General features: G+C 46.3%; 1 protein-coding gene across 2 annotated transcripts; it reads right to left on the bottom strand.

Moving 5' to 3' along the window:
• Positions 1 to 28: 28 nt before the first annotated feature.
• On the bottom strand, positions 29 to 9,244 carry TIGAR (TP53 induced glycolysis regulatory phosphatase). Of its 2 annotated transcripts, none has more exons than XM_064700969.1 (6): positions 9,082 to 9,244; positions 7,721 to 7,758; positions 5,750 to 5,871; positions 3,094 to 3,171; positions 1,942 to 2,052; positions 29 to 1,502 (listed from the first exon to the last, which is right to left on the bottom strand). In XM_064700969.1, the coding sequence occupies exons 1-6, from the start codon at positions 9,111 to 9,113 to the stop codon at positions 1,044 to 1,046; spliced, it is 840 nt and encodes a 279-aa protein (XP_064557039.1). In that variant the 5' UTR covers positions 9,114 to 9,244; the 3' UTR covers positions 29 to 1,043. The 2 variants fall into 2 exon arrangements, with proteins under 2 accessions (XP_064557039.1, XP_064557030.1); XM_064700960.1 differs by having other exon boundaries at positions 1,367 to 1,502; positions 1,937 to 2,052; positions 9,082 to 9,211.
• Positions 9,245 to 13,888: the final 4,644 nt, after the last annotated feature.

Genomic DNA, 13,888 nt, shown 5'->3' with positions numbered 1-13,888 from the left:
CTCAAAAGAAATACAAATGAAATGGGAGTTCTATTCAAGAGCCTTTAATTTATTTTTTTTTAACAGGCCAAAAATATGCAAATGAAGAAAAAATATGTGAATCTTATAAATAACATAAACCAGATAAGCTCACATTGTAACACCACAAACACCCCAGTAGGGAAAGAATGCAGTATTAACACCAACAGTCACCAAACAATCAAACTTGCCTCATTCTAGGAAAAAATATTCATAAAGTCAAGTGCATGACTGCAACTGACAGAAGGATTCCAGTCAAGTACAACTCACTCCAGAGAGAAAGTCCCTTTTCCAGAACAGAGACCACTACTATGTGCACACAAGGTTCCTCATCCTGCTCACAGCTAAAAATAAATACTCTGTGTTTGTGTACAGTGCTCTTCAACAGAGACCTCGAGAACCTGAACAGTTTCTTAGGAAGTACTCCTGGCGAGGTAGGTTTATCATCATTCCCACATTACAAATGGAAAGGAGACTTGCCCAGAGTCCCACAGATATTCAGTGTCAGAGTCACACCCCTTGGCTCTGCACCAAGCCTGTCCCACTGGGCAATGTTCCTTCCTAGGTTCTACTATTGCATTCAAAAATTTATTTTAAGACAACATGTACGTTTCATATTACAATATAGCATTTTGTAATAAAACAAGAATACAGTATAGCTCAGCTTTGAGGTACCACTCCTCTCCTCTCCCCAACCCTTTCACTTGGAGGTAACCAAAATAATTATGGAGTAATGCAAAGGAGTTGTTTGAAATATGTGCTGTAGGAGCAGATATGCAAGTGACTGCAAGCATTATGCTTCTGAGAACAGGGAATATTTGTTTTATTTTGCTACTGCCAACTTATTCTGGGCACTAGGACCATGCAAATTGTAGTTTTTAGGATGGCAAGCAGTTGCATGTCTCCCTTTTTGCAGTTTAGTGTCAGCAATTCCAGTCAATCCCAGTAATTACTACAGATACTTTTCCCAAGTTTAGCAAAATTGATCTAAGTGATCTAATCCCACTTTCCCCCCACCGAGACCCTTAAAACACTTTTGAAGCTACACATTCAGCTCCCACATCCACTAAGTGAGAGTCTTGGTTAAGACAGACACATGTGATATTGGGCTTCAACAAATTCCCGTTTTCAAGTTTTATAATGAAATGACTGACTCCAGTATTGGGACTGACAGAAGACAGCTGGGACTTGGTTAAATTTGCTGGTAAGGTACAGTTGAGATCTGAAACCATATAGCCAATCCAGTTCCTCATGTAGGCTCCATGACTCACCACCAAAATATTGGCATCTAATACCGTGGAAGATCCGCTGCCCGCAGAGCTCAGCTCCGCCTCACTGCAGTGGTTTGTCCAAGGGAAAACAAACTGCTCTCCAGATGTTCCTGAGCTCCTGCCTGGGGCACCGGGCTTGCCATGCTCCTTCTGCTCCAACTCAACTGCCAGCTGGCACAGGAATTCAAAAAAATCCCTCGCACGCTCTCTCACCTGCAGGGAAAGGCCAGAAGGGAATGTTGCAAAGAACGAAGAGATCGTTGTGAAGCAAGCACAGATTTGGCTTTCAGAAATCTGACACAAAACTACTTCAGGTTAAACACAAAGATTTCTCACAGACAAAGCTCAGAAACCAATGTAAGTTACTGACTGCTGTGCAAACTCCTCTGCCCTCCAGAGAACAATTGCTCTCATCCTCCTGTGAGCCAGAGCTTCATGAGGAGTCAGTTTCAAAATCAATATTTTAGTTATAAAGAGATTCCCCACTTGGCAGCCACTGTTATCAGACCAAGCAGCATTTTTTAGCTTAGAGAATATCTCTGGCTGGGCTGAGCTCTCAGTGGGAAGCTCCCAATAGCTGCAATTGCACTGCTAAAGAAGCCTAGAAAGTAGGGCATAAATAGATAAATAAATAAATAAATAAATACCATACTTCATCCAGTGTTTCTCCTCCAGAAGGTGTGAATGAAGGACATTGCTCTCCAGCATCCTTTGCCATAGCCTTGAGGTCAGCCAAAGGCTTTCCTTCTGCAACACCGTATTTCTGTAAGGGAAAAACAGGGCTTGGCAGGATGTGTCAGGTCACCTGTAACCCCTTCCAGAGGCTGCAAACAGCTCTTCCCTTTGTGAAGCTTCAGCTTTGCTTTCTTGGATTCCCAAGGCATAGCTACCTTTTACATTTTATCCCAATTTTGGGTGAGGAAATATCTTTATAGGTACCCTTTTAAACAGCAGATAGATAGATATAGATATAGATGATATATAGATATAGCTAGATAGATATAGATATAGATATAGATATAGATATAGATATAGATATAGATATAGATATAGATATAGATGCTCAGTAGACAAATACTCTAAAAGCAGCATCTCATTTAAACCATGGACATTTAACACATGACCCTCAGCCTGATCTTCGTATGGAGATTTTTTTTCTTCCACTAACACTCATCCCCAGCATACAAAATTCAAGTGTCTTTGTGACTGAGGTCACAGTGCAAATGCTTCTGTATGAAGCCCTTCACATGAGGATAAACTCCATTTTCCTTTTGCTTGCAAAAAGGCTACAGGAAGTTATTTTGCACATGTTAGAAACCAGTATTTTCTCTAAAGAACTGTGACCTTCTCTAAAGACCTTCCTCCTCACAACAGAGGAAGGATCCATCTTCAATTCAGAATTTTTGAAAAAGACATTAAAAAAGGAAACAAACCCACACAAGTATCCTTGCAATTAACAGTAAATAATAAGGCCTTGCTGATTTCAAGTGAAGAACTGGAATTTCTGAGAGAAAAAAAAAATCAAACAGGAAATGCTACAGTCACATATTGCTCCTTAAATACTAAACTTTACCATTAGAGCATCATAATTAAAAAATTCATAACTTAATCTTGGCTCTGCTTCATCCTTCTGCAAACAATTTATTGTCCCTGATGTGAATTGTTCAGTTTCCAGTGATTAAAAAGACATCAAGTAGTGCTCTCCACTGCTAAATCTACCATTCAATAAGGCAAGATACCCATGAGCAGGAAGTTACATTTTCAAATAGTTCAATATTTGATAATAAATTCTTTTGACACTTACTCTCTCTCGCAGTCTTGCATCGTACTTGATTTCCAAATCTTTGCAAAACCTGTTTTTTCCTAGAATGGCAGCAGCAGTCTAAAAAGTGAATATACAGTCACATCAACTGGACAGAACATAGACACACCACCTTACTCCACCAGAGCCAAGGTGAATCCCATCAGCAGCATCCAACAACCCAAACCAACAAAACAGAAAGTTTTTCAGCTCCCAGTCTGGCACAATTGCATAGATGGCCCAGGCTAGACCATAAAAATAGAAAAGCTGCAATCTTCTGGCAATTCCCTCCCAATTCAAAGTCCAGAACAGCTGAAGAAACAGCACCCATGAGAGGTGGCCAGCAAGGTTTACTGGGATAAGAGCCACATCTTCTGTTGAATAGAACACAGAGCAATCGTGTGGACATTCTTTACATGGAGTACAATGGGCCAGCCTCACAGCTGTGCTCCCCAGAACTGCTCAGTTAATCCAACTGAACCAACATCTGACACAGTCTGGCTGCCACAGCCAATCCTGAGGGCTGGAAGGGACCTCTGGAGATCACCCTGCCCAGGCAGGGTCACCTGGAGCAGGTCCTGGTCATGTGTCCTTGGAATGTCTCCAGAGAGGGGACTCCAGGCCCTCTCTGGGCAGCTGTTCCAGGGCTCTGCCACCCTCAATTTACAGAAATTCTTCCTCATGTTGGAAGGTGGAACTTTTTGTGTTTTGGTTTGTATCCATTGCTCCTCATCCTGTCACTGGGCACCACTGGAAAGAGCCTGGCACCATCCTCTGACACTCCTTGGAGATGTTTCTGTGCATTAATGAGATCCCCTCTCAGTCTTCTCCAGACTAACCAGCCCCAGCTCTCTCAGTCTCCCCTCATAAGAGAGATGTTCCAGATCCCTCATCATCTCTGTGGCCTCCACTGGGTCCTCTCCTTGTCTTTCTTGGGAACCAGAGGACAGCTGCTCCTGGTTCTTACATGCACCCATGCCTGTGAAGGCTGCACTGGCTTCACAGGCAGTTTGAGCTGTGCAAACATCCAAACCAAATCAATCTGACACTTAAATAATTCATTTTGAAAAACACTCCTTGGATTCTGGCACAAGTAAGCAGCCTTGTTGTACTACTGGCACATTTAACATATTGCTTAGGACAAATTTGGTCTTGGAACTTTAATCTTCCCTCAAAGAATAAGGCAGAAATAAAGACAGGGTTGAATCCACTTCCTTGTGTATATGCACAGCACAGTTACTTGCATGATCATATGCAGGAATTTCCTCTTTTGCAACAGAACTTGTACATTCCTCCCATACTTGAGCTGTGAAGTGACAGTGTAGTAACAGGCCCTTCATAGAACTGCAGCTGCCAAGAAAGCTGCACCAGGACCACTTGGAAACCTCAGCTTTACACATCTTTGGGAAAGCTTTCCCAACATCTGAACAGCTTGTCAAACAAATGGCAAAACACATTTCCTGTATGCAAAGGAAAATTCAGGTCTTTCGCATTAGGAGAGTGCAATTCTGAAAGGGCTCTTCATGGAAAAGGCTGTCTCTAATAAAAGAAAAAATATCCCAAACCAATTCCCATAAAGCAGGCACACAGCACAGACAGCTTTATGAAAGTTAGAAAGCACTCTTAGTGTTTTAAAATATCATCACTGCCATTCACACACATAAAGGAAGTGACTCAGGCAGCTATTCTGCATATTTAAAATATCCAACTATTGCACTCTGCCCTCCTTGTCTCTTGTTTTCTGCTTAAGTTGTGCTGCTACAGCAGTTTCTGGAACTGTGCTGCAAAACTGATGAGCAATGTTGATGGTGTATGTTTTGAGGGGAAAAAAAAGAGATTTATACTACATTTGGTTGAACTGGTTTACAGCTTCACAGACTTCTAGCAGGACAACACAGCAAAAAGCAAGCAAACAAGAATGGCTTAGGAGTTTCAACCCCCTACATGTCTCTTGAAAACACAGAATCAGCAACAGAAGAGAGAATTAAAGATAGGGCCTCCACAGGAGACATGACATTCCTAGAACAGTTGACCTCTAACTTTGAAAGTTTTGCTTCTGTAATTTTGAGTGTTTCATAATTCTGCACACAAGGTCACATGTAATCCCATGTAGTAACTTTTCCTCTTTATTTAATCTGTATTGTAGATTTACTGCATCAAGGCAAGAGGTGTGAGATGCTTGACAAAGTCCAACATCTCTGCCCATTTAATGATCCTTGTACTGATTTCACAGCAAAACTCGACCTTGCCTGCATTGGTCTGCACTCCTTAAAGGAACACAGCACTCAGCCACAGCGCCTGGGACACCACAACAATGTCACAGCCAATCTGGTTTGCTTCTTAGAGAAAAACTCAGTCCTGTCTGTGGTGATGGGGACCACCAAGTTCCCATTACTCCTTTAGCAATAACAGCAAATCATGGAACCATGGACTAGTTTGGGTTGGGAGGGACCTTAGAGATCACCCAGTTCCAACCCCCCGCCACAGGCAGGAACACCTTCCACTATCCCAGGCTGCTCAGAGCCCCATCCAACCTGCCCTTAGACATTGCCAGGGATCCAGGGGCAGCTTTTGGCTCTGTCACTGCATTATTTTTGCATCACCAACAGCAAATAAATGCCAGATCCGGGAGCCAGCTGTTGCCTCAAGAAGCACTTACCTGCTTTGCTCGAAGGAGGTCACTTGAAAAGACGTGGGTAAACTTCACATTACTGAGAAATAAACCAGCAGCATCTGCTTGCCTGAAACCAGTTGCAGAGAGCGGCTCATCCACTCCTTGACCTACAAAACAAAAACCCCACAGCATTAAAACATGCAAATTTTAGACTATTTAGCAGCTGACCAGGCATGTCAGCAATAAAGAAACTGCCCAGTCATAAGAAAAACTTTCTCCTTTAGCAAAACCAACCATTAGGAAAAGTCACTGCTCTTCTGGTCTTCCCTAAACTCAGTCACACATATTTAATGATTAAAAGGAGTAAAGCCTAGGAAGACAATTATCATTGTCAATGATAATTATGTTAATCTATACCTCTGACAAATTTTAAGCATAAGACAGAGACCTACATTTAATAAATGTGACCATTTTTAGAAGGGTCACTAGTTCCTGCAAGAGCTATCTCACAGCTGAAACTCCATAAACAGATTTGTTAAATGTAAATAAGAAAGAGGACAATACTGCTGAGAGAATGAGCTGCAAACACAATCCATTGTGGTCTCTTCCTCTCCATCTCACACGCTGGCAGTAATGCTCACACAAGCTGGAGCAAACCCAGCTGCAAAGCAGCAAACCTCCCAAAAATTGTTTCCAGCCAGGAAGTCTGTGAGAATAACTGGTCACAGAGCTCTAGGACAGTGCTGAGAGAAGCAGCACTTTGGAAATCCAGCCTGAGTTGGACAGGTGTGCTCCTGCCACAGCTCAGAGTCTGCAGGAGAACCCAGAACTGTGGTGGGGGGACAAACGTGGAACAGATTGCTACATCCACACTTTTTACCCATTCTAGCTCTGCAGGAAGCCAGGGCAGACAGAGTGAAATTCCCATCAGACTCAGAACAAAGAACACAAACTCCTTTTACCCAGAAAATGCTCAATCCAACAGCACAAAACAGGACACCAGAAGTCCAGAAGCTGAGTTCTGAGCACCTCATCTGTAATTCAGACATGTGAGACGTGTGACCCCAGTGTGCTGCTGAAGGCTTACACCTCTCAATTCAGAAGAGGCTTGCTCAAAACCAGAAGCTATGTTCTCTCCACACTGGAGAGGAGCCCTATAAACATCACTTGACCCAAGGAGCTAGGAAATCAAAAGACATCATCAATATTTTTAAGCAATTAAAGCAAGGGGATATTCTTTACTCATTTTATTATGATCACAAATCCATGTTGCAAGAACTGTCAATGGCAATGCCAGAGGGAGGAAAATCTGGAAGCACAATTCTCCTTCACAACATGAAGTATTGTAGAAAGCTCATTTATTCAGAGTACAACCCCAGCCGTGATTTTCCTACAGCAGACATCCAGGCAGCTCAGTGTGCTCAGTTCTGGGTGTGCAAGCCAGCAGCCACAAAGGTGAAATCTAGTTTTAAATGTGTCTACTCAAGACTGCCTTCCTAGAAAGAGCTGGGATTGAACAATTCAAGCATTTAAACAACCTCTGCTTTTCATTCTCCCTTGCCCTACTGCAGGTTTTTTCTGCAAGTAACAGATTCCCTTCTTGAGGCAACAGCCCCCTTCACATCAGGATTTTTACCCATCCTCCTGCAGCTCCTTTTCCCAGAAGCCCTTTTCCCAAACTTCCCATTACTGGGATTTAACACAGTGCTATGGAGTCCTTAGTAAAAGGTGCTGCTACCATCTCATTTGATTACATGCAACATTATTTTTTTCCTTGTGTAGAAAAAGGAACTCTTCTAATACTCCTGTTAAAACACAATCTGCATCAGCATCTGTTGATGTTCTGTGGAGGGTGGCTTAAAATCTCCTGTACTGTTATGAAAGCCATGTCCTGGCTTACACATGAAGTCTCTAAAGGTTTACAGTATTACTGCTTAATGACATCTCAGCAGTTGGTGACAGGATTTCACCATGATTCTCCATCTCTAACCAGGTAACAGAATAACACTTACTAACCTTGCAGTATCTTGTCTTTATTGTATCTCGTTTCTCCACTGAAAGAGAATGTAAACAACAACAACAAATTAACTTGTCATAATTTAAGTGGATTTTCAAAAACATTGCTGTATTAAATACCAAGAAGAGACAGCAACACCTGAATGTAAAAAATAAGACACAATGCAGCACAAACCATTTTCAAAACAATGCATACAAATATTTTATAATTAAAAAAATATTTTCAGATCGATTCCAATCATGCCGCCAGCTTTTAATGAGACAAAGCTATCTGATATAAAAGTAAGAGAAGTGATTTCTTAAATTAGTGCCGCACAATTTATCGGTAATAACTACACCTCCATGCTGGAGAGAACAAAGCTGCAGGGAGACTCTGGAGCCTGCTTTTGACAAGCATGTGCTGCAGCTGGTTCTCTGAACTTTACAGGAAGCAATTCCAGAGATTATCAAGGGTAGCAACAGAGCTGCACACCTGGAAGAAACAGAGCCTAGGAAGCCAAAGCAGAAGAAATCACAGACTCGTGGAATGAACTGAGTTGGAAAATATGTTAAAGATCACCCAGTGCCAAACCCCTGCCATGGGCAGGGACACCTCCCACTATCCCAGGTTGCTCAGAGCCCCAGCCAGGCTGGCCTTGAACACTGCCAGGGATGGGGCAGCCACAGCTTCTCTGTACAACCTATGCCAGGGCCTCAGCACCCTCACAGGGAACTTTTTGTACCTGACAGCCAATCTAAGCCTCCTCTCTGTCAGTGTGAACCCATTCCCCCCTTGTTCTGTCACTCCAGGCCCTTGTCAGGTATCTCTCTGCATCTTTGAGGTCACTCCAAAGCCTTCTCCTCTCCAGGCTGAACAATCCCAATTCCCTCAGCCTTTCCTCCCAGCAGAGCTGCTCCATCCTCTGCTCCCCTTGGTGTCCCTGCTCTGGCCTGGCTCCAGCAGCTCCCTGTCCTTGCTGTGCTGGGCCCAGGGCTGGATGCAGCCCTGCAGGGGGGGTTCAGCAGAGAGGGGCAGAGGGGCAGAATCCCCCCTGCCCTGATGCCTCGGGGCTTATAGTAAAGGAGAAAAAAAGCTGAGCCTTCCTACAAATTAAGGAGTTTTCTCCTGACAGCTGCAGGAAGCTGGAGCTACTTGGCTCAGTCAGCCACAAACCTCTGCCAACAGAGCGGGAGAAAAAAAGTCACTTTAGGAATTCCAGCCGAGTCACAACCACTTTAACCTTTCACGGGAAAAAGGTTCACACCACCCTTGCCCCGCCTGAGAGCTTTTGCTCAGCTCCCCCCTCCCGCTGCCCGTGACCGAGGAGGGGACGCGGCCGCCGGGGCACGGCCAGCGCCGGGGGTGCGCGGCCGGTACTCACTGCCGCACGACCGTCAGCCCGAACCGAACCATGGCGCACGGCAGCGCAGGTGAGCCCAGGTGAGCCCAGATGTGCCCAGATGTGCGCAGGTGGATCCCAGGTGAGCGCACGTCCCACCGCCCGCACTGCGGCGCCGCGCGCCGCGCCGTGACGTCATGCCCCCGCCCCGCGTGCCGCTCTGACGTCACCGGAGGCGGCTCCCGGCAGAAAAGGAGGATCCGGGAAGGGCTTATGGTTCCGTAGGGGACGGCTGGCACTGCCCCGCTCCACAAGCGACAGGACGAGGGGGAGCGGCCTCACCGGAGGCTCGGCTTGGGCATCGGGAAGAAATTCTTCTCCCAGAGGGATAAGCAGCATCACACAGGCTGGAAGTCACCGGCCCCGGTGGCATTTGCGCGCCCGTGGATGTGGCGCCTCCGGACAGGGTTCAGTGGCGGGCGTGGCAGGGCGAGGTTTACACCTGGACTGCCGCACCCGAAATGGTTCCGCATTCTCACTCTGCAATTGCAATCAGGAAGCTTTCGCCTTAAAAGTCCGGGTTTGGCAGCGCCTCGTGACGCTGGTGTTAAGGAAAGTTCCTGGTCTAAGCATCCCGGAGCCGCTTGGAGTGACACTCGCGGCGTCTGAGCTGGGACTGAAGCCCCTTCCCAGCTGCATCCCCCTGTCGGACCGGGTTTCCTTACCGGCTCCATTCGAGGTTTCCCTGACCAGAGTCTCGGATGTCCAGTTCCGTGACATCCTTCAGTCACGGTGCAATTCCTAAATGACAAAACAACAGCCCGAGCTGGTGGCCTTGCAGGAGGGACGCAGCACAAGAGAACCCCTGGGCTTTTACACCCTCACAGATTAAGGGTAGGAAAGTCTGGTGTTTCATCCTCTGCCGTGTCTCTGAGTGTCCATCCCCTGCCCGGTGCCACAGGGCTGGCATTTCCCAGCCTCTTGTCTCAGCTGGGCTGCTCCAGAGCTCACCCTGCAGTTCCACTGCAGCTGCACCCCGAGCTCCCTGCACGGAGTGTGTTCCTCCACACAGGGACCAGGGATGGACCCAGTTTGCCCCTTTGGAGAACACAGAATGCTTGGTGATGTTCACTCTGGTTACATCAGCTCAGTTAACACTGATTGGCAGCAGCACTTTGCTCAGAGTGGTATCAATACATTGATATTTAGATATAGATGGATAAAAAGCATTACTCACAAGTCAGTTAGAAGCCTGGGGAGCCAAATCACACCCTGGATTAACCATCAGCAAAGGTGAGCTGGTTCCAAGGAATAGTTTAAAGCAGCAATTTCCAAGGCACAGCAGTGTGAGATGTCACACCCACATCCAGCTGGAACCACACTGGTCTTGTCCTGCAGAACCCACAGAATCACAGAATGGCCTGGCTTGGAAGGGACCTTAAAGATCATCCAGTTCCAACCCCCTGCCATGGGCAGGGACATCTTCCACTGTCCCAGGTTGCTCCAAGCCCTGTCCAACCTGGCCTTGGGCACTTCCAGGGATCCAGGGCCAGCCACAGCTGCTCTGGGCAATCTAGAAATTCCTGCTGGTAAAATGGACAAAGTAACACAAGAAGTAACTTGAACTCTTCGCCCTGATTTTTGAAGATTTTCTAAGCGTTCTGATGTTTACATTCTTGTAGCAAACTTTTTCACACACTTTCTATAAATAACTTATTGTTTTGCATTCTTTTATGGAGGAGGAGAAATTTGCTAGACTGTTGGTTTGTTGGGTGTCATTGGAGAGGTGACACTTTCACCCTCCAATCCACTGTCACTTTTAGAAAACTATAAATGTTGGAGTCAGAAAATAAACTTCCCTTTTTTCTGCACCTTGAGAGCACCGGTGTGTGTGCTCGTGTTGTTTTGTGTCCTGTCATGACAGGAACTCATCCTTTTCAACTCAGAAAGCTGAAGTTTTATGGCTTGCTTACTGTGTGATTAACCAAAATATTAGTTGGTCAGCTGAGTGTATTTCCTTCAGGATTTTTCAACCTGATTGAATAAATGCCATCTAAAAATCTGAGAAATTCTTCTGTGTTGCCCAGAGGTCTGACCTCAGTTTGAAAGTGGTTTGTGCTTTAATACCAAATACATTCTAAATGAAGACTGAAACATAATTTGTTTCAATAGCTATTTAAAGCAGATGCAAAAATTAAATATTTAATGCAACAGTTGTGTCTGTTTAGTTTCCTTTTTGTCTTCCTTTCACAGCGTGGCGTTAACCTCAAATTTCTGCAGTGCCTCTCCTCCACAGATTTCGGAACTGACATTTTCAAGGGATGACACCAGTGACAGTCTCACCTGTAAATGAGCCAGTGCAAACTGAATCAGCTCCGACCTATTTTTGTTGTATCACCATTAAAAACAACTGTGTTTTGCTGCAGTGATAAAACTCCAGCTGTGTCTCACACGTGGTTTAGAGGATCAAATCTCAAACATGACTCTACACTGTTAACATCTCTTCTAAGTGCATGCTTTCATACGGGTCCTTTTGCAAAACTGACAGCCCTTCAGGCAAAGTTAGTGACAGACTTTGTCTGAAGTCACCCACTTTGGGTGACACACAAGCCACTTTGGCTTTGAGAGCAAACAGCTCTGAAAGCCTGTACCTTCTGACTCAGAGCCTTGTGGCTTAGCTGCTAGGTTAGGTTTCCCTTTTCAGTTGTTATTTGGGATCTGATCTTGCTCCTTGTGCTTACAAATAATACACCCAGCAGAAACCTTTGCTGAATTTCTTCAGTTCTGTGTCGCTGCACTTCTCTGCCTGCACAATGCTCCTCTGAAGGATGTGCTGGCCTGAAGAGAGGCATAATCCTGGCAAATCGTACCCAGAGATTGCGCTGCGGGCAGGCCTCAAATTGGCTCTGCTGGAGAACACTTCTTAGAATTTCATTCGTGGCAGAGGGACTTCGGGGATGTTTTTAATTGTTTTTACGCTTGTTCTCAGTGCGGTATACGGGCTGAGAGCAGGGAGCAGGAGCAGCCCCTGGGTCGAACACCTTCCCTTCTGCCGGAGCTGCGGCAGCCCCGGGACGTTCCTTTCCCAGCGCGGGATTCCCGGGATTGTCCCGGGGCCCTGAGGGCCGTGCGCGGGGCGCGGGCGCCCCCTGGCGGCTCCCCCCGCGCTCTGCAGCGGCCGCCGCGGCCCTTCGGATTGCACAGGCCTCCCGCTCCCGGGATCGCGGATCCCGTCCTTGGCCATGGCGCAGTCAGCGCACACCAGAAGGATCAATACTTCGTTGTGTCTAAGAAGCAGATCCAAAGTAACCAGAATAAAAAGTTTCTCTGAGAAGCAAACAAGCTGAATTTACAGTCATGGAATCATAGAATATCCTGACTTGGAAGGGACTCACAAGGATCATCCGGTCCCGCTGCTGGCCCTGCACAGACACCCCAACAATCCCACCCTGTGCATCCCTGAGAGCGCTGTCCAAACCCTCCTGGAGCAATTCTGGCAGCCTTGGGGTTGTGGCCATCCCTGGGGAGGCTGTTCAGTGCCCCAGCACCCTCTGGGGGAAGAACTTTTCCTGATATCCACCCTGATCCTCCTCCCCTGACACAGCTCCAGCCGTTCCTGGGTCCTGTCGCTGGTCACACAGAGCAGAGATCAGGGCCTGCACCTCCTCTTCCCCTCATGAGGAGGCTGCAGAGTGCGATGAGTTCTCCCCTCAGAGACAACGTGAGGAAACTGGAAAACTTGAGATAAATTTTTGTTTGAGTGTGCTGGATGACAGTGCTGATTTCATCCCTCATCCTCCAGCTGGTTATATCCCACTCACAGCTTTGCTCAAGTTGTGAAAATCCTCATCAGAAAGGTGAATCGACTGCTCTTCAGGGATGCTTGCGAGTCCTCTGTCAGATGAACCAGAGCTTTTGCTCTAAGGGTTCCTGAGTAACCTGAGGAGCCAAGCACAGCCAGTCTGCTGACCTTTCCCTCTCTCCTTCACTGCTCTGGCCTAATTCTTCTTGCAGTTTCTGCATGTTGCATTTTGGAAGAGCTCAAATAACAACCCAGTTTATTTTTAGAGAAAACTCAATGGCAAGACCAAGCTAGCACCACATCATTTCCACAGAATGACAGGCATTTAAGGACACAGACATTTCCCTTTTTACTTTTCTTCTTTGCATCAGCTCCTTTCTCTCTCTCTCTCTCTCTCTCTCTCTAGCAGGTTGCAGCAAAACTCAGTGGTTATTCTTACCTTAGTGTAAATACCTCAGCTTTACTCACCTTTATTTGTAATCCTAACAGGTCTTGATAGAATGCCACTGCTGCTGAGGGATGCCCTTTGTCACAGTGCCCCTGGAGCCCAGCAGAGCACTGACCTGATGTTCTCCCTGGCCTGACAGTCCCACAAGTTTCAGTGTTGTCTCCTGGCTACATCAGCAGGAACATCAGCAGCCCAGCTGGAATGCAAATCACCTTTGAGAACCCTTTTAAATAGAACCACAATCACAGGAGCACAGGATGGGTCAGGTTGGAAAGGACCATAGTGGAGCATCTGGTACAGTCTCCCTGCTCCCGCAGGGCCATCCCAGAGCACAGGATTGTGTCCAGACAGCTCTGGAATATCCCCAGTGAGGGAGACTCCACATCCTCTCTGGGCAATCTGTCAGGGCTCAGTCACTGCACAGTTCCAGTCCTTCACAGGCTCCAAGCTGAGCCTAGTAAATACCAGAAATTGCTGGTCATGTTGTTCAGTGGTGGTCAGAGAAAACCCTGGACTTGTGATCGTTTAAAAACTCTACCTCTTAGTGTAGATAAGCTGGAAAATGTGAGGCTCACAAGACATTTGGCAGGGAAGTCTTC

This window comes from Zonotrichia leucophrys, chromosome 1A (assembly GCF_028769735.1).
Source record: "Zonotrichia leucophrys gambelii isolate GWCS_2022_RI chromosome 1A, RI_Zleu_2.0, whole genome shotgun sequence".
Classification (NCBI taxonomy): domain Eukaryota; kingdom Metazoa; phylum Chordata; class Aves; order Passeriformes; family Passerellidae; genus Zonotrichia; species Zonotrichia leucophrys.
Note: the sequence above shows the minus strand (reverse complement) of the source record. Positions and strands in the feature narration are given on the sequence as shown.

Bases quoted from the DNA above. Each gene is read 5' to 3' on its own strand.
- TIGAR (XM_064700969.1), bottom strand. From the start codon at position 9,113: ATGGTTCGGTTCGGGCTGACGGTCGTGCGGCA. The intron at 7,759-9,081 runs GTGAGTACCGGC...ATTCTCTTTCAG, and splicing joins GGGCTGACGGTCGTGCGGCA to TGGAGAAACGAGATACAATA. The intron at 3,172-5,749 runs GTAAGTGCTTCT...TTCACTTTTTAG, and splicing joins ACCTCCTTCGAGCAAAGCAG to ACTGCTGCTGCCATTCTAGG.